Source organism: Eriocheir sinensis, chromosome 13 (genome assembly GCF_024679095.1).
Source record: "Eriocheir sinensis breed Jianghai 21 chromosome 13, ASM2467909v1, whole genome shotgun sequence".
Lineage (NCBI taxonomy): Eukaryota > Metazoa > Arthropoda > Malacostraca > Decapoda > Varunidae > Eriocheir > Eriocheir sinensis.
In genome coordinates, this window is record NC_066521.1 from 9,819,080 (window position 1) to 9,840,934 (window position 21,855).

At 42.8% G+C, this 21,855-nt stretch overlaps 1 protein-coding gene across 1 annotated transcript in view; it reads left to right on the plus strand.

Annotated features, from left to right (window-relative positions):
* The first annotated feature begins 1,093 nt into the window (after positions 1 to 1,093).
* LOC126997950 (prostate stem cell antigen-like) overlaps positions 1,094 to 21,855 on the plus strand; it is a 113,880-nt gene continuing 93,118 nt past the window's right edge. The window contains exons 1-3 of the mRNA XM_050859207.1: positions 1,094 to 1,177; positions 2,027 to 2,313; positions 19,328 to 19,482. Coding sequence (XP_050715164.1) covers positions 2,265 to 2,313; positions 19,328 to 19,482 — 204 coding nt within the window. The 5' untranslated portion in view covers positions 1,094 to 1,177; positions 2,027 to 2,264. The remainder of the gene's footprint in view (positions 1,178 to 2,026; positions 2,314 to 19,327; positions 19,483 to 21,855) is intronic.

Here is a 21,855-nt window from a genome sequence, read left to right on the forward strand (position 1 = left end):
GACAGAAAGTGAAGAAAACTAAAGATAAAATGTATAAAAAGATAGATTGAAAGCAAACAGAAGAAACGGAAAAGGAGGAGGAGGAGGAGGAGGAAGAGGAGGAGGAGGAGGAGGGGGAGGAGGAGGAGGAGGAGGAGGAGGAGGATGGAAGGTAAGGAATGGGATAAAACTGGACAGGGAAGAGACATAGATTGCAAAAAGAAAATAAAGAGAGAAAGGAAGAGAGAAAAAAGAAAGCGAGGGAGAGAGTGAGGCATGAAGGGAGGGAGGTAGGGAGAGGGGAGGGAAGAAGGGAGGCTGGTAGATGAAAATAAATGAAGAGGGGAGATAAAGGGGAGAGAAGAGGAGGTTAAAAAAGAAAATTGATAAAGGAGAAAATAATTAAGATGGAAGGAAGGACGAAGGAGAGAAGAAAGGAGGGAGCAAGGAATGGGTGGAGAGACAGAAAGAGAGGAGGGAGAAGAGAAAGATGTGAATGAAGAGAAGACAAAGAGATTAAGAAGGAGAGAAAAGGATTAGGAGAAGCAGTGAAATAAATATAAGAAGAAAGAAGAATGAGAAAGGAATGGGAGAAAAGGGAAGGAACAAATGAAGGAAGAGGAAAATTGGGAGGAATAGAAAGAGAAAGGCAAAGACGGAAGAGAATAAGCTGAGAAGACTGTAACAGAGACGAGAGAAGATAAGAAAAAGGCAAACAAGGAATAGGAGAAAAAATAGGAGAGAGAGAGAGATGATAAAAGAAAAGAAGAGAGAAAATAGGAAAAGGAAGTTGAGACATACGAGAGGAAGGAAAAGGGAAGAGGAGGAAGAATAGGAGGAAGAGGAGAATGAAATTAGGTGGAGGAAAAGAGGGAGAAAAGAGAACGGGAGGAAGAGGAGAAAAAGGAATGAAGAGAAGAATAAAGGGTTAGAAGGTTGAGGAAGAAGAGAAAGTAGAAAGAACAGAGAAAAGGAGGAAGAGGAGAAACATAAGGAAGGAGAAAATATGGAAATGAGAGATGGAGGGAAGAAGTGAGAAGAAGTTTGAGAGGGGAGGGAGGAGCGAGAGGAGAAAGAAATCAGGAAGGGAGAGAAGAAAGAAGAGAGAGCGAGAGAGAGAGAGAGAGAGAGAGAGAGAGAGAGGGATACCTGGCTTTGGAGTCTCTCGTACGTTCAGTCTTGGGCCGGCCGTGGCGCTGTGAGCATCTCCTCTTCACCACCACCACCACCACCACCACCTTATCTCCACTATTTAACATCATCACCAACTCCTACTCATATTACTACCACAAATGTTACTACTACTGTTACTACTAATTCTACATCTACTTTCACTACAACTTCTATAGTAACTTTTACTTCTGCAACTTCGTCTGCTTCCACTACTACTACTACTACTGCAACTACTACTACTGCTTCTACTACCAACTTCTACAGCCACTTCTACGACGACTTACATTACTACTTCTACATCTACAGCTTACACAAATTTTAATTTTACTACTAATACTACCACTTCTACTACTACTACTACTACTGCTACTACTGCTGCTACTTCTACTACTACTACTACTACTACTACTACTACTACTACTACTACTACTACTACTACTACTACTACTAGCACTGAATATACCTTAACTATCACAATTTTCACCCGTTCTCTGTATAATCACCACCGCCACCACCACCATCACCACCACCACAAAATCATAATATACATTCACCACATAATCACCATCATTATAACACTATAGCACCTCATTTACACGACCGCATCATCATCATCATCACCACTTCTACCCCATCACCATTAAATACGTAATCACCACACACACACACACAAACACACACACACACACACACACACACACACACACACACACACACACACACACACACACACACACACACACACACACACACACACACACACACACACACACACACACACACACACACACACACACACACACACACACACACACACACAAACGAACATACACACACACGTACTTACATAAAACCCTTTTGACTTCCCTCACAGTGTTACGCTTACGATTACGTGCACATGAACTTTACCGTGATGGCCAAAGACGCACACAGACGCACACACTGATGTAGACACGCACATAGGAAAGGCAGACACGAGTCCCAATTACGTACACACGAGAAACGCACACACCGAGCATCCTTGTGGGCGTTGAAGTCGTACACACACCAGTCTTATTTACGTACATCTCGTGTGGGTGTGGGTGTGTTCGTGTGTACGCGTGAACACCAAGATGGGCTGTGTAGGTGTGTGTACCTCGGCGACGGTGCTGCTTGTGACAGGTAGGTGTGTGTGTGTGTGTGTGTGTGTGTGTGTGTGTACCTTTCAGTTTTTACATATTTTTCTCACCTATTTACTCTCTCTCTCTCTCTCTCTCTCTCTCTCTCTCTCTCTCTCTCTCTCTCTCTCTCTCTCTCTCTCTCTCTCTCTGACTTTTTTTTTTTTTTTTTTGCATTTCGGTGTATGGCGCCGTTGGTTTTTTTAACAGGGCCTGATGGTCGGCCCCAGCCTGTTGTTGCACAGGCAAGTGTTTATAGTGGCGCCGTCTTGCTTCGCTCATGCTACCCCCTGGAGCTCATCTTTGAGACTATCTTTAGAGAGAGAATCATAGGTTCATGGGTTGTCTTCATGACAGCATGTGGTAGTTTTAGGCCACTCGGCGGTAACTGAAAAGTCCTAACTGTGGCGGCGGGCAGGACTTGAACCCGCGTCCTCCTGGACGCGGCGCAGGCACGCTAACCATTCACCAACTGCCTCCCCGTATGTCCGTCTGTTTTTCTGTCTGTCTGTCTGTCTGTCTACCTGGTCATCAATCTCTATATTCAGCTGTCTGCTTTCTTGCAATGTGTCTTTCAATCTGTCTGTCTATCTCTAAATCTACTATAATTTCGCTTTCTTTCTGTTTAATTTTATGGGGGGGAGGTTTTTTGTCTCAATTTCCTCACCATTAATTCTCTGCCTGTATGAACTCCTTTCGTGACTTCATTATATTTCCTCCATCTCCGTTAATCTTCTCTTCACACCTTTATACCTCATCAAAGGCCCACGGAACTGTTAAAAAATACGCGCCCTCACACACACACACACACACACACACACACACACACACACACACACACACACACACACACATTTCATTAGACGCTCACCTGTTCATTAGCGCGAAATGCTCATCTACCTTTCACTTAATTAAAGGTGGCCGATGCAATTTTGACAACTACAAAAACTACTACAACAACAACGGCGACTACTACTACTACTGCTACAACTACATCTACTACTACTAGTACCACTACTATTGCTACTACTACTACTGAACAAAATATAATTCTACCACTACTACTACTGAACAAAATCTACTTCTATTACTACTTTTTTTAACGTCTATGCCTATAGCGCCGGTAGGCTTGCTTGAGGAACCTGGATGGAAGTCGGCCCCACCCCGTCATGGCGCAGGCAGGTGTTTATAGTGGCGCCATCTTCTCTTGGCTCATGCTGCCCCCCGGAACTCGTTCTTGATTCACTTGGACGGTTTCCTCTAGAGTCCCGGTTGATAGGTGGTCTTCAGGACAGCATGTGGGTAGTTTTAAGCCACTCGGCGGTGGCTGAAAAATCCGAGGTGGTAGCGTGAGGATTCGAACTCGCGTCGCCCATCACGTGGTGAATGTGGGCCCAGCACGCTACCACTTCAGCCACCGCCTACTTCTACAACTGCTACTACTACTACTACGTACTTATCACAACCTCCCTCTCCACCTCCTCCTCCTTCCTCCTTCCAACACCATTTCTCATTTTCCTCCTGCCTTCCCTCACAGAAGTGGAAATGTAGTTATATTACTCTCTCTCTCTCTCTCTCTCTCTCTCTCTCTCTCTCTCTCTCTCTCTCTCTCTCTCTCTCTCTCTCTCTCTCTCTCTCTCTCTCTCTCTCTCTCTCTCTCTCTCTCTCTCTCTCTCTCTCTCTCTCTCTCTCTCTCTCTCTCTCTCTCTCTCTCTCTCAAGTGGAGGAGTCAAGGAGGAAGTTCTCTCTCTACGTATTGTCGGAATGTAAGTAGATAAGGCAGGTATGGAAGGGTTAAGAGGAGGGTTAGGAGGAGGAGGAGGAGGCTGTATAAGTGAGGGTGATGGAGGAAAGATAGAGAGAGACTGTTGTAGAAGGAAAAGTAGAATAAATAGGGGAGGAGAAAGAGGAGGAAAAACCGGACGACGAGGACAAAGGAGAGGAGTTTGAGGACGAGGAGGACAAGGACGAGGAGAAGCTGGAAGGAGAAGGAGGAAGTAGGAAAGCGGAAGAGGAGGAAGAAGAGGAAGACCCATTAGGAGTAGATTAGTAAGGGATGTAAAAATGTAAATTAAAACTGTAGCATTTTTGTCTTGAAAAATAAGAAAGAAAATAACAGAAGGGAAAAAGAAAAGGAAAAGAAGACGAAGAAGAAAAAGAAGAACAAGAACAAGGACTAGAACAAGAAGCAAAAGCACTAGAAGAAGAAAAGAAGAAGAAGAAAAACAAGAAAAACAAGAAGAAGAAGAAGAAGAAGAAGAAAAAAAAGAAGACAAAAGAAGAAGAAGAAAAAGAAGAAAACGAAGAAGAAGAAGAAATCAACACGAGAGGGAAATAAGAGAAACACGATGCTGAGAAAGAAAGAAAGGAAGAAGAAAGAAGGAAGGAAGGAAAAAACAAGATGAAGAAATATAACGAAGACAACAAACAAGAAAAAGAAGAGATGAAAACTTAGGAAAACACAAATGAAACTACGGAAAGAAAATTAACGGAAGAAGAAATCCTCCTCCTCTTCCTCCTCCTTCTCCTCCTCCTCCTCCTCCTCCTCCTCCTTCTCCTCCTCCTCCTCCTTCTCTTCCTCCTCCTTAATACACCCGATAAATAGTGGAGAGAGAAAATAAAGATAAACAAGACGAGACAGAACTGAAGTGATAATTGGTGCTAAGCGTTGGGCAAGCATGATAAACACACACACACACACACACAGTCTCTCTCTCTCTCTCTCTCTCTCTCTCTCTCTCTCTCTCTCTCTCTCTCTCTCTCTCTCTCTCTCTCTCTCTCTCTCTCTCTCTCTCTCTCTCTCTCTCTCTCTCTCTCTCTCTCATACCATTACCCAAAAAGAGGTTTCCCGTTCATGCCACAAATGGTAATGTTACTCTCTCTCTCTCTCTCTCTCTCTCTCTCTCTCTCTCTCTCTCTCTCTCTCTCTCTCTCTCTCTCTCTCTCTCTCTCTCTCTCTCTCTCTCTCTCTCTCTCTCTCTCTCTCTCTCTCTCTCTCTCTCTCTCTCTCTCTCTCTCTCTCTCTCTCTCTCTCTCTCTCTCTCTCTCTCTTCATTATTCTTTCCCGTCTTTATCTCTCATCCCATCCTTCCCTTCTCCTCCTCTTCTCCCCCCTCTGCGTCTTCTCCCTCTCCTCCCTTTTCTTCACCTTCCTTCCTTTCCCTTTTCTATTGTGTTATATGTTCTTCTTGATTTAGTTAACGTGTCTCCCCAATTCTCTTTAACTTTCTCTTCTGTCTCTCCTTATGCACTGATTCTCTTGTCTCGTTTTTCTTCAGTCTCTTCCTTCTTTCATTTCTCTTCCATTTATCTAGTTTCTCTTTCCCTCTCTTCTATTTCACGTCCACTATAGCCATCTTCTTTTTCTCTTATATTTTCTTTCAACATCTTTCTTTTCCTTTCTTTCTTCTCTTTCCCTTGTGGCTCTCCTCTTTCTCCTCTCTTCTCTCTCTTCCACTCTCTTTTCTTCCTCTTTGCACCACTTCTCTTGTCTCTTTTATTCTATTTCTCTCCACTTTTCTTCTTTCTCTTTCACTCTCTTCTCTTCCACTTCCATCGTAGTTGTCTTCCTTTTCTTGTATTTTCCATTCACATCATCTTTTCTCTTCCTCTCTTCGTTCTTCTTTCCTCCGTGTTTTTTCCTCTTTTTCTTCTTTTTCCTTCCTACTCTCTTTCCCTGCCTCTTTGTACTGATTCTCTTGTCTCTTTTCTTCCCTCTCTTCTTTCTTTCACTTCTCTTCTACTTCTACTTTTTCTATTTCACTTTCTTCTCTTCCACTTCTATTGTAGTTGGCTTCCTTCTCTTGTATTTTCTTTTAACATCATCTTTTGTCTTCCTTTCTTCATTCTTTCTTCCGTGTAGCTTCTCCTCTTCTTTCCTTTCCCTTCCACTCCTCTTTCCTTCCTTATCTCCATTTCTTCCTCATGATTTACATATTAGTATTCCGTATGTTCCTCTCTACCCTTTTTGATCTCTCTCTTCTTTGTAGCTTTCCTCTCACACTCTTCTTTCTTCTCTTCCTTTCCCTTCCTCTTCCAATTCTTTTCTTCCTTCTTTTGAATCTATTGCACGGAGGGTTTTCTTCTTTTCTTCCTTCCCTTCACGTATTCCATATTCTTTCACGTGTTTACCTCTCCTCTTACGCTCTTATTTTCCCTCTTCCTATCTCTCCCTCGCACTCCTCTTTCCTCTTTTTTTGTATCTATTCCACAAGTTATTATTTTTCTCTTTCACTTCTTTCCTTCCTTTCCCTTCCCCTTCCTATGTTCTTTCTCTCTTTTGTATTTCGTTTCCGCATCTTTCAGCTCTTTTCTATTGCTTCCTCGTTTCTCTTTTCCTTTTTCTTTCTTCTGTGTGGCTTTCCTCTTATCTGCTCTTTATCTTTTTCCTTTTTCTCCCTCTCCCTTTTTTTTTCTACCTCTTTTATATATTTTCCACATATCGGAGTGTTTTTTTTCTTTTTCAACTCACTTTCCTCCTTTTCCTCTGTGTAGTTTTCCTCTTACATTCCTCTTTCCCTCTCTTCCATTCCTCTTTCACTCTCTTCCATACTTCTTACTCCTCTTTCCTTCCTCTTTAGTATCTATCCCACTTTACTTATTTTCCTTTATCTTCCTATATTCCTTTCTTCATTATTTTCTCCTCTGTGTTAACTTAATTTTACTCTCCTCCTTTTTTTCTTATTTTCCTTTTCTTCTACCTTCTTCTTTTCTACATATGTTTTTACCTTTTTTTTCTTTATTCTTCTTTTTTCTCTCTCTTCTGTGTAGCTTTCATCAAACAATGTAACACCACCTTCTTCTCCCTCTATCTCTTCCTCTCCCTCCATCTCTACCCTCTCCCCTCCCTCTCTCCCCTCTTTATCATCTATCTCTCTTTTTATCACTTCAAGTCTCATAAAAAGGAGTAAAATTTCCGAGTTATTTCAGATCGTTGCTATATTTTTTTCTCCTTCACTGCCTCTTCCCCCACCACCACCGCAACCATCACCACCACCACTACCATCCCCACCACCACCATCACCACCACCATTAAAAGTGAGCCGAAAGCGTGCCAAAAATGTGCAATATTCAATGAATCACTTCAAAGTTACGTCGATTCAATTAATTTTCGTCATATTTTCTCACACCTCTCTCTCTCTCTCTCTCTCTCTCTCTCTCTCTCTCTCTCTCTCTCTCTCTCTCTCTCTCTCTCTCTCTCTCTCTCTCTCTCTCTCTCTCTCTCTCTCTCTCTCTCTCTCTCTCTCTCTCTCTGTGTGTGTGTGTGTGTGTGTGTGTGTGTGTGTCTCTGTGTGTGTGTGTGTGTGTGTGTGTGTGTGTGTGTGTGTGTGTGGGTGTGCGTGCGTGCGTGCGTGCGTGCGTGCGTGCGTGTGTGTGTGTGTGTGTGTGTGTGTGTGTGTGTGTGTGTGTGTGTGTGTGTGTGTGTGTGTGTGTGTGTGTGTGCTAACTTATTTTGTCTGGATGTTTGTTCATTTTTATGTGTGTCTGTAGGAGATAAAAGAGGAACGGAAGACGAAGTAAGATGATGACGATGATGATGATGATGACGATGATGATGATGAGGAGGAGGAGGAGGAGGAGGAAGGCATGGAGGTAGCGGAGAAAGAGAAGAAGGAAAGCAGAACCGATGAAAGATATCAGACAAAAAAAGTAAAACAAATAAAGAAAAAGAGAATGAAGGAAAGAGAAAAACGAGGAAGATGAGACTAAACCGCATGAAGGACCAAAGTGGAGGGTTAAAAGAGGAGGAAGGAGGAGGAGGAAGAGGAAGAAGAGGAGGAGGAAAAAGAAGAGGACCACAAAAAAACACAAAGAAAGAACAAACAACAGCAGACCTGATAGTCCTTACGAGGCTGTTTGTGACAAGCTACACTAACTATCTAATCAAAGGTGGAAGATGAAGGACAGCAAAGGCGAAGGCTCCTCCCCACCCCCCCATCCCTCCAGCCAAAGCTGGCAGGAAAGGAAAAGAACCATGCAGCATGGAAAAACTGCATGGAAATTATGTAGAAAAGAGGAAAGAAATACCATTACTGCTACCACTAACCGGGCGATAAAAACGGACAAGGACACCAGTATTCGAAAGAACTTAACGTTATTACGTCAATGAGTAATATCTTAATTGCTGGTTGGATTCAAAATACTTGTCTAATCTATTCTTGAAAGCCGTAACTGTTGTACTATCAACGACATCACAGGGCAGAGAATTCCAAACATTAATGACTTGATTGAAAAATAAGTGTTTGGCTTCGTGCGACGAGAATCTTTTACCACTTATCTTCAAATTGTGATTTCTTCTTGTTCTATTTGATCGATCAATTGTAAATCGCCTCGAATTCTTCGCTTTGATAGGCTGAATAAATTTACTTCTTTAAGCCTTTGTTAATAAGATAAATTTCTCAACGTAGCAATCCTTTTTGTTACTCTCCGTTGAACCCGTTCTAGCTTTTCTATGTCTTTTCTGTAATAGGGAGACTAAAACTGTACACAGTACTCTAGATGGGGTCGAACCAATGAATTATACAGTTTTAATATTACTTTTTCCGATTTATTATTAAAGACTCGTCCGATGAAGCCAACCAATTTGTTTGTGGTTTTAACTACCTCTGAACAATGCTGACCGGGCTTTAAATCGTTTATTGTAGTGATTCCAAGATCCTTTTATTTACTTACTGCGGAAAGTTGTTGGCCATTCATTACGTATTGAACGCGATTGTTATTGTTTCCGATGTGTAACACTTTATATTTGTCAACGTTAAATTTCATTTGCCATTGATTGGCCCAACGTGCAAGTCGATCTAGATCTGATTGTAATGCTTCTTCGTCGAGTGTCGTAGTTACCTTACGAACGATTTTTGTGTCATCAGCAAATTTTGATACTTTGCAAGTGAGCCCATCATCGATATCATTTACATAAATTAAGGAGAGCATGGGACCAAGCACTGATCCTTGAGGTACGCCGCTTCTGACATCGAACCAGGTAGATGAAATACCATTTATAATTACTCTCTGTTTCCGCTCAGAGAGATTGTCCACAAGCCAATTGTGAATGTTACCTGAGATACCGTGCGCCAATAGTTTGCTGAGCAATCGTTGGTGGGGGACTTTATCAAATGCCTTTTGAAAATCCAGGTACATGATATCTACTGATCTGTTTTCACCGAACACCCAAAAAATATAATGAAAAATATCAAGTAAGTTATTTAAACACGAACGTTTACTACGGAAGCCATGTTGCGAATTATTTATTATATTATTTTCTTCGAAGAATTTCACCATATTGTCGCGAATGATAGTCTCCATTAACTTACAAACAATCGATGTCAGGCTAATTGGTCAATAGTTTCCTGGATGAGACTTGTCCCCCTTTTTGAAAATTGGTGTGACATTTCCTAGTTTCCAATTCGACGGAACTTTTCCAGCTGTTAGAGATTTATTGAATATGATGGAGAGCGGTTTACAAATTTGATGTTTGATTTCTTTTAAGATCCAAGGGGTAATTTTGTCTGGACCAGGAGCTTTGCTTACTTTAATCTTTTCAATTGTGCGTAAAATGTCACTTTCTACGATGAGCACGCCATTTAAAATCTTTTCGGTCCTTTTAACCTCCGGCGGTTGAGGTGATAAACAATCTTCATCGGTAAATACGGATGCGAAAAAGTTACTTAGGATTGTAGCCATTTCATTTTCATCGTTCGTGTGGTTACCATTATCATCAGCAAGCGGTCCGATACCACAAGTAAGTGACTTTTTATTATTTACATAGCTAAAAAAAATTACTTAGGATTAGATTTACTTGTTCCCGCTATATATTCTTTAGGATTTTCTTGCTTCGGAGGAGGAGGCGGGATAGCTGCCAGTTAAAGAGAGTATGAAGGAAGACAAGAAGGAATGAGAGGAGAGCAAGAAAATATTACTACTCCCATATTTCAGCCTCCTCCTCCTCCTCCTCCTCCTCCTCCTCCTCCTACACCTCCTCCTGCTCCTCCTCTTCCTCCTTCACTTCCTCTTACTCCTCTTCAGCCTGACATCTTCTTCACCCTTCCTTATTCTCCTCCTCCTCTTTATAAATCTTTTCTTTTCCTCCTCCTCCTCCTCCTCCTCCTCCTCCTTTCCCTGAGTCAGATGTTTCTAGACACTCGAAGGAAGAGAAAGAAAGACAGATGGAGAGAGAGAGAGAGAGAGAGAGAGAGAGAGAGAGAGAGAGAGAGAGAGAGAGAGAGAGGAATAAGAGAGGGAAGATTCTCAATTTGCTCAGCGCTTTCCTGGTATTCTCCTTGACCCTTACCAGCTGTGGTCTCTCTCTCTCTCTCTCTCTCTCTCTCTCTCTCTCTCTCTCTCTCTCTACGACGAAGATCATTGTGCTATGGTTGTTGTTGTTGTTGTTGTTGTTGTTGTTGTTGTCGTAGTAATACCATCACAAAAACAAACAAAAGCAACAATAATAATAATAATAATAATAATAATAATAATAATAATAATAATAATAATAATAATAATAATAACAATAATGATAACTCACAGACCTCACTACCATCACCTGTGCAAATCTAATTAAATACCTTTCATACCTGCGCCCCTTCATCCATCTATCCACACACACACACACACACACACACACACACACACACACACACACACACATATCCACCTCAAGACACATATATACATCCACCAGTACACACACACATGCATAGGCTACATAAAATCATCCATCCATCCATTCATACATACATCCAAACATACATACACACATACATACATACATACTTACATACATACATACATACTCACATAAATGAATACATACATACATTCAGACACATATACATACATACATACATACATACATACATATATACATACATACATATATACATACATGCATGCAGCGCCTCTCGGCTATCGTGAAGGTGATTAACGCCTTCACGGTCACATGACCACCCTATACACACACACACACACACACCAAAATTCTCACCACCATTGGGGTCTCAGGAACACCTATCACAACGACACACTACAAGCCCCCCGCCCCCCTTCCACACCCCCATCGTAAATTATCAGCCTAAAGGCTGCCAAGCAATGAAAAAAACAATTATTATTATTATTATTATTATTATTATTATTATTATTATTATTATTATTATTATTATTATTATTATTATTATTATTATTATCATTATTACTATCATTATTACAAATACTATAATTTTGATATATTATTAGTAGTAAATACATACAAACAAACAAACATACATACATACATACATACACACGCCGAAACCATTACATTCTCCCAAATAATATTAATTGCCCAATATTCATTGCCAACACATCAATGGGCCGCTGCACCATTACCGAAATTATTAATAATAATTTTCTCTTTTGACGACGAAAATGTAACAAAAAGGTGCGAGTCAAGTTAGCCCGCAAGTGGTGAAGGGGGGAGGGGGAGAGGGAGGGGGAGAGGGAGGGGGGAAAGGGAGGGAGGTTAAGGGGAGGGGAAAAGGTCAGACCTGCAATATCTATCATTAATCTCTCTCTCTCTCTCTCTCTCTCTCTCTCTCTCTCTCTCTCTCTCTCTCTCTCTCTCTCTCTCTCTCTCTCTCTCTCTCTCTCTCTCTCTCTCTCTCTCTCTCTCTCTCCGCCCAGTTAGTGTACCTCCTCCTTCTCCTTTTTTACTGATACTTCTCCTCCTCCTCCTCCTCCTCCTCCTCCTCATGTTTTCACCTCAGGGAACTAGACGCCCCTGCCTTGCATAGTCTCAGGTCATCCTTGGACAAGGTGTAATACCTGATCTGTCTCCCGTGCCAGGGTCATGGTGAAGTCTCTGGGCAGCAGCAGTGGTGGATTGGACTGCAGGCAAAGGATCTCTTTATGAGACAATGGCTGGAGTTCCAGGGTCCTAGTTAACTGGACCATGCCCTAAATAGTTATTTAGGCCTGTGGTGTAGAGTAGTGTGGTGACCTCTACACTAAAAAACCTCCCTGGGAACCAGCTGTCGGTGTGAGCTCCCCGTCCCTCCCCTCTAATGACGGAACTCCCATCCCTATTCTGCATAGCAGCTGGTTCTTGTTCTTTACTCCTGAAAGAGATGTCTTTCGTGGGCCTTTTGAGGTTGTACTTCCTGGTTTCTAGGTGGAGCTTCTGAGGGTTTTTCTTATACTCAAGGAATATTTCAGCTTTTTGGTCTCTCTGGAAGGGCGTCTGATACTCTCTAGAGTTGGTGGAGAACACCTGGTGACAGGTGCCACTGGCCAGGCCTCGCAAGGGTCGCAGAGTTGTGTTAGACGATTCGGAAAGTGAGAACTAATTGCTGGTTCTTCTCCTCCTTGCCAGCATTGCTCTGGGAGACTACGCCGGCCCCGTTCTATGGGACAAAATTACGAGGACAATAGCTGAAAAGCGCCGGGTTGTGAAAGTCTCTCTCGTGACCGAGGCTCAGGACGAGCGATTGGTCTTTGAGGCGTTTTCAAGAACCTGTGGGAGCGAACTCTGTGTTTGAGGCATCTTACACAGCAGTATCTAATTTCCATGCACATTTTTTATCCAATTCAATATATGTTCACACTTTTAGTTATTTCGAAAGCGATTTTTTATATTTGTCCAAACTGAGAACCTGCCTACATTTCTAACAGTGCCTTGGAGACTCAATAAGTGTGACGTCTGTTCTGGACGTTTTGCGGCTCAGTACTTCCAGCTGAGTAGAACTTGTCGCCTCTGTATTCTAAAATTAAGACTTATGCAGGCTGTGACCGAATGGAGAAACAAACACCATGATCTTAAAAAAGAAGTTTGAAGACTTTCAAGAATTTGTTGCAAACAATATGGCAGTGACTCCACCATCGATGGTGGAGAGGCCCTCCACCGAAACTGTGCCCCCTCTAAACAACCCTCCTGCTTCACGGGAGGACACGTTACCTGTCTCACAGTTTAGCTCCCAGCCTGCCTCACAGGCTAACCCCCAGCCTGACACACAGGCTAATCCCCAGCCTGACTCACAGGAAAACTCCCAGCCTGCCTCACAGGCAAACTCCCAGCCTGCCTCACAGGCAAATTCCCAGCCTGCCTCACAGGCAAACTCCTAGCCTGCCTCACAGGCAAATTCCCGGCCTGCCTCACAGGCAAATTCCCAGCCTGCCTCACAGGCAAATTCCCAGCCTGCCTCACAGGCAAACTCCCAGCCTGCCTCACAGGCAAATTCCCAGCCTGCCTCACAGGCAAACTCCTAGCCTGCCTCACAGGCTAACTCCCAGCCTGCCTCACAGGCCAACTCCCAGCCTGCCCCGCATAACGCTTCTCTTCCTGCTTTACAGGATGACGGGTTCCAACCTGTAAGGATTGGAGCCAAACCGAAGCAGGCAACGAAACATTTACTGTCCCCCACAACCTTCAATAGGTTCCAGGTGCTGGCAGACACCATGGAGGATGAGTTTGAGACTCGCCTAGTTGGGGACTCCATGGTGCGTGGCCAGCTGGTTGAGTTCTGTGGTCGTTCATCAAACGGCCGCAGAAAACGTTACTGCTATCCAGGTGCCAGACTGGACGACATCACCGCAGCGTGCGATGATGTCACGAGAAATGCCGACCGAAACACCCTTTTTGTCATTCACGCGAAAACATTCACGTAAAAACAACCCGTTCTGAGGAACTGCTTGAAAAATACCGCCGCATGATCAAGCAGTATAAACGTAAAACGGATACCAGTAACATCATAATCTCAGGAATCCTCCCGAGGGTCGGTGCCGAACGTAGCTTTTACAGTAAGGCCTTCAGCACGAACAACAGACTTCAGTCCCTTTGCTCACAAGAAAACGTCCAGTTCGCTAACTTGTGGAACAATTTTTACTACGATTCGGACTTGTTCCTTGCTGATGGCATCCACTTTTCGGGAGGCTGTTCTGTGACCAAGTGGCTCTTCGAAAGCCAAAAAACGCTAAGGTGAGAACACCAGCAGCTCCACCGTGAGGGAGCACTCAACCCGCGCTACCCCCGACTCGAATCATATTAAAGCTTGCTATATAAACGTTCGTAGCCTGAGTAACAAATCTGAAGACTTAGAAGCACTCGCAGCTACAAATCATTATCACATCATCGCAGTCACAGAATCTTGGATAGACACTTCAAATAGAGATTTAATTGCGGAATATAGATTACCGGGTTATACCATTTTTAGTCATGAAAGAGAGAACAGACAAGGTGGAGGCGTCATCTTATATACCCACAACTCTCTCCATCCAGTATCCGTGAAAACAGTTATTATAACTAATGTGGACACGGTCTTCAGTGAAATTAAAAATAAGTCTCGTAAAATAGTCTCGTAAAAATCTATAGACTGCCAGGGCAGACTCTTGATATCGACCACGCGTTAAGTGAATCAATATCAGAAACAACTTCAAACAAGTAGCAGTTGCGAGGCAGTAATTGTGGGGGACTTTAACTTGCCAGTGAAAAGATGGGGCGAACCGTTGAACTCTCATACAGGACTCGACCTGTACACAAATTTATTTGAAAGTGATTTACATCAACACGGTCAAGAACCGACTCGGGAAAATAATATACTTGACCTTATCTTTTCAACGACAGCTGATCTAGTTAACGAAACAAATGTTAGTCCAGTTTTTAGTTCTAGCGACCACCGAATGATCACATCAAGATGAATTGATGTAAAGTAATTACTAGTAAAGAAAAGGTGCCAGATTATCAGAGAGCGAATTTCGATCAATTTTAAATAATTCTGACTGGACTGAAATTTCTATGGAAACAGATATTGATAAATCGTGGGAGGCCTTTATCACAGTATTGAACAATGCCATAAGCATATGCGAACCCTATCGTAACAGACGTTCAACTTTTAAGAACAAAACCCAAATGGTGGAATAACGAGATTACAAATAGCCTCTCTCTTAAAAAACGCGTATACAGTAGATACATATCAACCCAGAATGAGGCTGACAAACTAAAGTTGGACAGAATTCGCCGCGAAACCAAGAACTTAATAAAACGAAGCAAGAAAAATCTTGAAGAATATATAGCGGAAAAAGTAAATCTAATCCTAAAGATTATTTTTGCTATGTAAATAATAAAAATTCACTTGTGGTATCGGACCGCTTGCTGATGATAATGGTAACCACACGAACGATGAAAAAGAAATAGCTACAATCCTAAATAACTTTTCCGCATCCGTATTTACCGACGAAGATTGTTTATCACCTCAACCGCCGGAGGTTAGAAGGACCGAAAAGATGTTAAGTGGCGTGCTCATTGTAGAAAGTGACATTTTACGCACAATTGAAAAGATTAAAGTAAGCAAAGCTCCTGGTCCAGACAAAATTACCCCTAGAACTTTAAAAGAAATCAAACATCAAATTTATAAACCGCTCTCCATCATATTCAATAAATCTCTAACAGCTGGAAAAGTTCCGTCGGATTGGAAATTAGCAAATATCACACCAATTTTCAAAAAGAGGGACAAGTCTCATCCAGGAAATTATCGACCAATTAGCCTGACATCGATTGTTTGTAAGTTAATGGAGACTATCATTCGCGACAATATGGTGAAATTCTTCGAAGAAAATAATATAATAAATAATTCGCAACAGGGTTTCCGTAGTAAACGTTCTTGTTTAACTAACTTACTTGATTTTTCTCATTGTATTTTTGGGTGTTCGATGAAAGCAGATCAGTAGATATATATCTAGATTTTCAAAAGGCGTTTGATAAGGTCCCCCACCAACGATTGCTCAGCAAACTATTGGCGCACGGTATCTCGGGTAACATTCACAACTGGCTTGTGGACTGGCTCTCTGAGCGGAAACAGAGAGTAGTTCTAAACGGTGTTACATCTAACTGGCTCGATGTCAGAAGCGGCGTACCTCAAGGATCAGTGCTTGGCCCCATGCTCTTCTTAATTTATATTAATCATATCGATGATGGGTTCACTTGCAAGGTATCAAAATTTTATGAACAAAGTCAAAAAGAAGCAAATTTATTCAGCCTATCAAAACGAAGAATGCGAGGCGATCTAATAGAGGTGTTTAAAATGTTTAAAGGATTCAGTGATATTAATGCGGAAGATTACTTCACAATTGATCGATCAAATAGTACAAGAAGAAATCACAATTTTAAGATAAGAGGTAAAAGATTCTCGTCGCACGAAGCTAAACACTTCTTCTTCAATCGAGTTGTTAATGTTTGGAACTCTCTATCCTGTGATGTCGTTGATAGCACAACAGTTACGGCTTTCAAGATTAGATTAGACAAGTATTTTGAATCCAACCAGCAACTAAGATATTACTCATTGTTGTAATAACATTAAGTTCTTTTGAATACTGGTGTCCTTGTCCGTTTTTATCGCCCGGTTAGTGGTAGCAGTAATGGTAGTTTTTTTCCTCTTTCCTACATAATTTCCATGCAGTTTTTCCATGCTGCACGGCTCTTTTTCCTTTCCTGCCAGCTTTGGCTGGAGGAGGTGGGGAGGAGCCTTCGCCTATGCTGTCCTTCATCTTCCACCTTTGATTAGATAGTTAGTGTAGCTTGTCAAAAAACAGCCTCGTAAGAACCATCAGGTCAGCTGTTGTTTGTTCTTCTTTTGTGTTTTTTTGTGTTCTTCCTCCTCCTCCTTCCTTCAACGTAATATTAACTAGAGTAGAAATGCAACGTTATGGAGTCTTCTGATTAATGTAAAATCACTTAGGTTTAAGGACAGACCACCAAGTCTGGACCATGGGGTCTGTGTGGTCTGATTTTCTATGTAAATCTATGTAAATCCTCTTCGTTTCTCACTTGATTCCTCCAATTATTTTCTTCCATGCTGGGATTTTTTTTTTTTTTTCATCCTTTCATTTGAATTCTTTCTACCATCTATTTCAGTTCCTATTTTAATCTTCTCTCTCTCTCTCTCTCTCTCTCTCTCTCTCTCTTCCTAATTTAGAAATGAGTTAAACTTTCCTCCAGTATTTTATGAGCAGTTTTCTACGGTTACAAATGCCTTCTTATTTTTTTAGAGCAGCTTCTTTATATTCTAACGGCGTGTGTGTGTGTGTGTGTGTGTGTGTGTGTGTGTGTGTGTGTGTGTGTGTGTGTGTGTGTTTGTTTGGTCGTTTCTTTCATTTCTTTCGTTTTTCTTCTTCTTTTTGTGTGGTCATTTGTTTTGTTGGTGTTTTGTGTTCTCTTCTTTTTCTCACTGCTTCCCTTTTCTCTTCTTCTTCTTCTTCTTCTTCTTCTTCTTCTTCTTCTTCTTCAATTCCCTCCTTTCTTTGTGTCTCTCAATTACAGCTTTCGTCCTTGCTTACAAGTTATGGATATAATGGAATAACCTTGATCCTCCTCCTCCTCCCCCTCCTACTCCTCCTCCTCCGCCTCCTCCTCCTCCTCTTCCTCTTCCTTTTCCTCTCCCTCTTCCTCTTCCTCCTCCTTCTCCTCAATTTATATTGCTTCGACACACACACACACACACACACATACACACACACACACACGTCCTTCCTCTTCCACAAACATTCACAAACACATACAAACTCCATTCTCTCTCTCTCTCTCTCTCTCTCTCTCTCTCTCTCTCTCTCTCTCTCTCTCTCTCTCTCTCTCTCTCTCTCTCTCTCTCACAGTAAATCCACTACACAAACTGGCCAGCGATGGACAATAACACGTTCCAAACCAGAGCAAAACGTTTTCTTTCATTGCTTTTTGTTCCTTTTCGTTTTCACTTTTCCTTCCTCCTTCCACCCTTGTTCTCCTCTCCCTCGCCTTAGCTTTTATCAGTAATGGTGGCGGTAGTAGTAGTAGCAGCAGTAGTAGTAGTAGTAGTAGTAGTAGTAGTAGTAATATTGTGAGGAGGAGGAGGAGGACGAGAACGAGGAAAAGTAGGAGGAGAAAGAAATGATGGAGGAGGAAACACAGCTGCAGTAAACGGAAATAACGATAGTAGCCAAAGGAAGAAGAGATGGGTAAGTAGGAAAATGAGGGGCTGCAGTAGTAGTAAAATAAAGAGGAGGTGCAGGAGGTGAATAAAGAGGAGGAGAAGGAGGGAGGAATAGAAAAAGGATGTGGAATGGCGGTGGTAGTAGTAGTAGTAGTAGTAGTAGTAGTAGTAGTAGTAGTAGTAGTAGTTGAAAATATAAAGGAGCAGGAGGATGCGGAGAAGAATTAGGGGAAGAAAAGGAGGAAAAGGAGTGGCTGCAATAGTTGTAAAAGAAAGAAGAGGTGAAGGAAAAGAAGAAGAAAAAGGAGAAGAAGAAGGAAAGTATGAATAGAAGAAGGAAATAGAGTGGCTTTAGTTAAAATAAAAGAAAGAAGAGACGAAGGAGAAGGAGAAGGATGAATAGAACAAGGAATTGGAGTGGCTGTAGTAATAATGAGAGAAAGAAGAGCCAAAAAGGTGGAGGAGAAGAAGGAGAAGGAGAAGAAGGAATAGGATATGCTGTCGCAGTAGAGAAAGAAGAGGCAAAAAGATGGAGGAGAAGAAGGAGAAGAGAAGAAGGAATTGGAGTGGATGTAGTAATAATGAGAGAAAGAAGAGACAAAAAAGGTGGAGGAGAAGAAGGAGAAGAGAAGAAGGAATAGGATAGGCTGTCGCAGTAGTAAGAGAAAGAGGAGGCGGAGAAGGAGGAGGCGGAGAAGGAGAAGGAGATTGGCTTTAGTAGTATAAGAAGTATAAGAAGTAGTACAAGAAGAGCCAAAAAAGTGGAGGAGAAGAAGGAGAAGAGAAGAAGGAATAGGATAGGCTGTCGCAGTAGTAAGAGAAAGAGGAGGCGGAAAAGGAGGAGGAGGAGGAGGAGAATGAGATTGGCTTTAGTAGTATAAGAAGTATAAGAAGTAGTACAAGAAGAGCCAAAAAAGTGGAGGAGAAGGAGAAGAGAAGAAGGAATAGGATAGGCTGTAGCAGTAGTAAGAGAAAGAGGAGGCGGAAAAGGAGGAGGCGGAGAAGGAGGAGGCGGAGAAGGAGAAGGAGATTGGCTTTAATAGTATCCTCGGTATCCCCACTCACCTCCTTTCTCACCGGGTTGTGTCGCAGTGGTGGCGGCGGCCCTGCTGGTGGTGCCGGGGGCCAAGGCGCTGCGGTGCTTCCAGTGTGGGGCGCTTCGGGAGGGCATGTCCACCGTCAACCCCTGCTTCGGCATCAAGGAGGAGGACAACAAGGAGTGCAGCGCCGAACATAAGTACTGCAAGGTAAGGAGAGATGGGGTGAGGTGAGGGAGAGCAGCTTGTATGAGGTAATGGAAAAGCTTTGTGTAAGGTAAGGAAAGAGTTTTGTGACTGCGTGGTGGTGTGATTATGTGGTTGTATGATTATTGTGTTGTGTAAGATAAGGGAGAGGTTGTGTGAGGTAAGGATTTGTGTGAGGGAGAGATGGTGTTGAGATGAGGGTGCATATTAAGGTAAGGGAGAGGTCGTGTGAGGTGAGGGTTTGCGAAAGGTAAGGGAGAGATTATGTGGGTTAAGGCTTAGTGTGAGGTAAGGGAGAGGTTGTGTGAGGTAAGGATTTGTGTGAGGGAGAGATGGTGTTGAGATGAGGGTGCATATTAAGGTAAGGGAGAGGTCGTGTGAGGTGAGGGTTTGCGAAAGGTAAGGGAGAAATTATGTGGGGTAAGGCTTAGTGTTAGGTAAGGGAGAGGTCGTGTGAGGTGGGGGGTTGCGTATGGTAAGGGAGAAATTATGTGGGTTAAGGCTTAGTGTGAGGTAAGGGAGAGGTTGTGTGAGGTGGGGGGTTGTGTAAGGGAGATATGGTGTTGAGGTGAGGGTGCATTTTAAGGTAAGGGAAAGGTCGTGTGAGGTGAGGGTTTGCGTAAGGTAAGGGAGAAATTATGTGGGGTAAGGCTTAGTGTGAGGTAAGAGAGAGGTTGTGTGAGGTGGGGGGTTGTCTGAGGTAAGAGAGAAGTTGTGTTGGGAAAGGTTTATGAGACGTAAAGTAAAGGTTGTGTAAGTGTATGGAAGTGTGAGGGAGAGGCTGTGTGAGTGTAAGGAAGTGTGAGGGAGAGGCTGTGTGAGTGTAAGGAAGTGTGAGGGAGAGGTGTGAGGTAAGGATGTGTCAGGGAGAGGTTGTGAGGTAAGGGTTTGTGTAATGTGAGGCAAAGGATATGTGAGGTAATGTAAGAAGGGTGTGTAAGGCAAGAGAAGGTTGTATGATGCATGCATGACCTGTGTGGTAAGGTAAGGGCAGGTTAGACTGGGCTTTGTTGAGGTAGCCTTGGTTTTGGCAATATCGGTTAAGATTGAGATTAGGACAGACTGAGTTAGGACAAACTGATTTAGGACAGACTGAGTTAAGATTGACATTAGGACAGGCTGAGTTAAGATTGACATTAGGACAGGCTGAGTTAAGATTGACATTAGGACAGGCTGAGTTAAGATTGACATTAGGACAGGCTGAGTTAAGATTGACATTAGGACAGGCTGAGTTAAGATTGACATTAGGACAGGCTGAGTTAATATTGACATTAGGACAGACTGAGTTAGGACAGATTGCGTTAAGATTGAAATTAGGACAGATTGAGTTGAAATTGAGATTAGGACAGACTGAGAATAGGTAGGGTTAGGTTGATGTAGGTTTGGTAGGGTTGGGTTAAGATGGGCTCGGTTGTGGTTTGGTAAGAGATTTAAAGTGAAAAGTTAAGAAAATGTTGTGTAAGGTAAAATAAAGTATGGAGAAATAAGAAAATTGCGTCTGGTATGAAGGTAAGTACGGTATAAAAACATCGTATATCTTAGGTGAGGTTAGATAAGGTTAGGTTAGCGCACGTTTGGTTAGGGCAGAAAAGGTTAGGTTCCATAAGGCCAGGAGGCGGTCTGAGTGGTATAATAATAAGGTAAGGAATTCTGTGAGGGAACGAGAGAGAAAGGGTAAGGCTTGTGTGTGTTTTTCTGTGTGTTTGTGTGAGGCTGCGGCGGCGTTTACTTACGTTTTTCTTTGTCCTAAGTTGCGGTCTACTGTGTGTGTGTGTGTGTGTGTGTGTGTGTGTTTGTTTGTGAGGCATGCTTTATTAGCGAATGGAGAGAGAGAGAGAGAGAGAGAGAGAGAGAGAGAGAAAGGATAAAGTAGACAAGAGGGAGAGAAAGAGGAGGAGGAAACGTTAAGGAAAGCAACGAAGGGAGGGAAGAATGGAGGGACTGAGAGTTAGGAGGGCCGAGGGAGCAAGGTACGAGAGAGAGAGAGAGGTAGGGAGAAGGAAGGGAGGAGGGAGGGAGAGAGGGGAGGTGCGTAGGTAAGTAATAGGGAGGCGGGGGGAGAGAATATAAAGAAGGGAGAGGAGCGATTGAGGAAGATTGGGAAAGAAGGAGACGAGGAGGGAAGAAAGGAGGGAGAGGATGAAGTTAGGAAAGGTGATATATAAGGCACAGTATTGAGAGGGAGGGGAGGACGGAGGAAAGAAAAGGGAGAGGAGTACAAAGGAAAAGCAAACAGCAACATACCTCTTGGTCCTAACTAGGCTGTTTGTTGTCGCTACCATCTACTCTAATCTAGAAGTCAGAGACACAGGACAGCAAAGGCGAAGGCTCCTCCCCTCCCACCAGTCCCTCCAGCCGAGGCTGGCACGAAAAGGA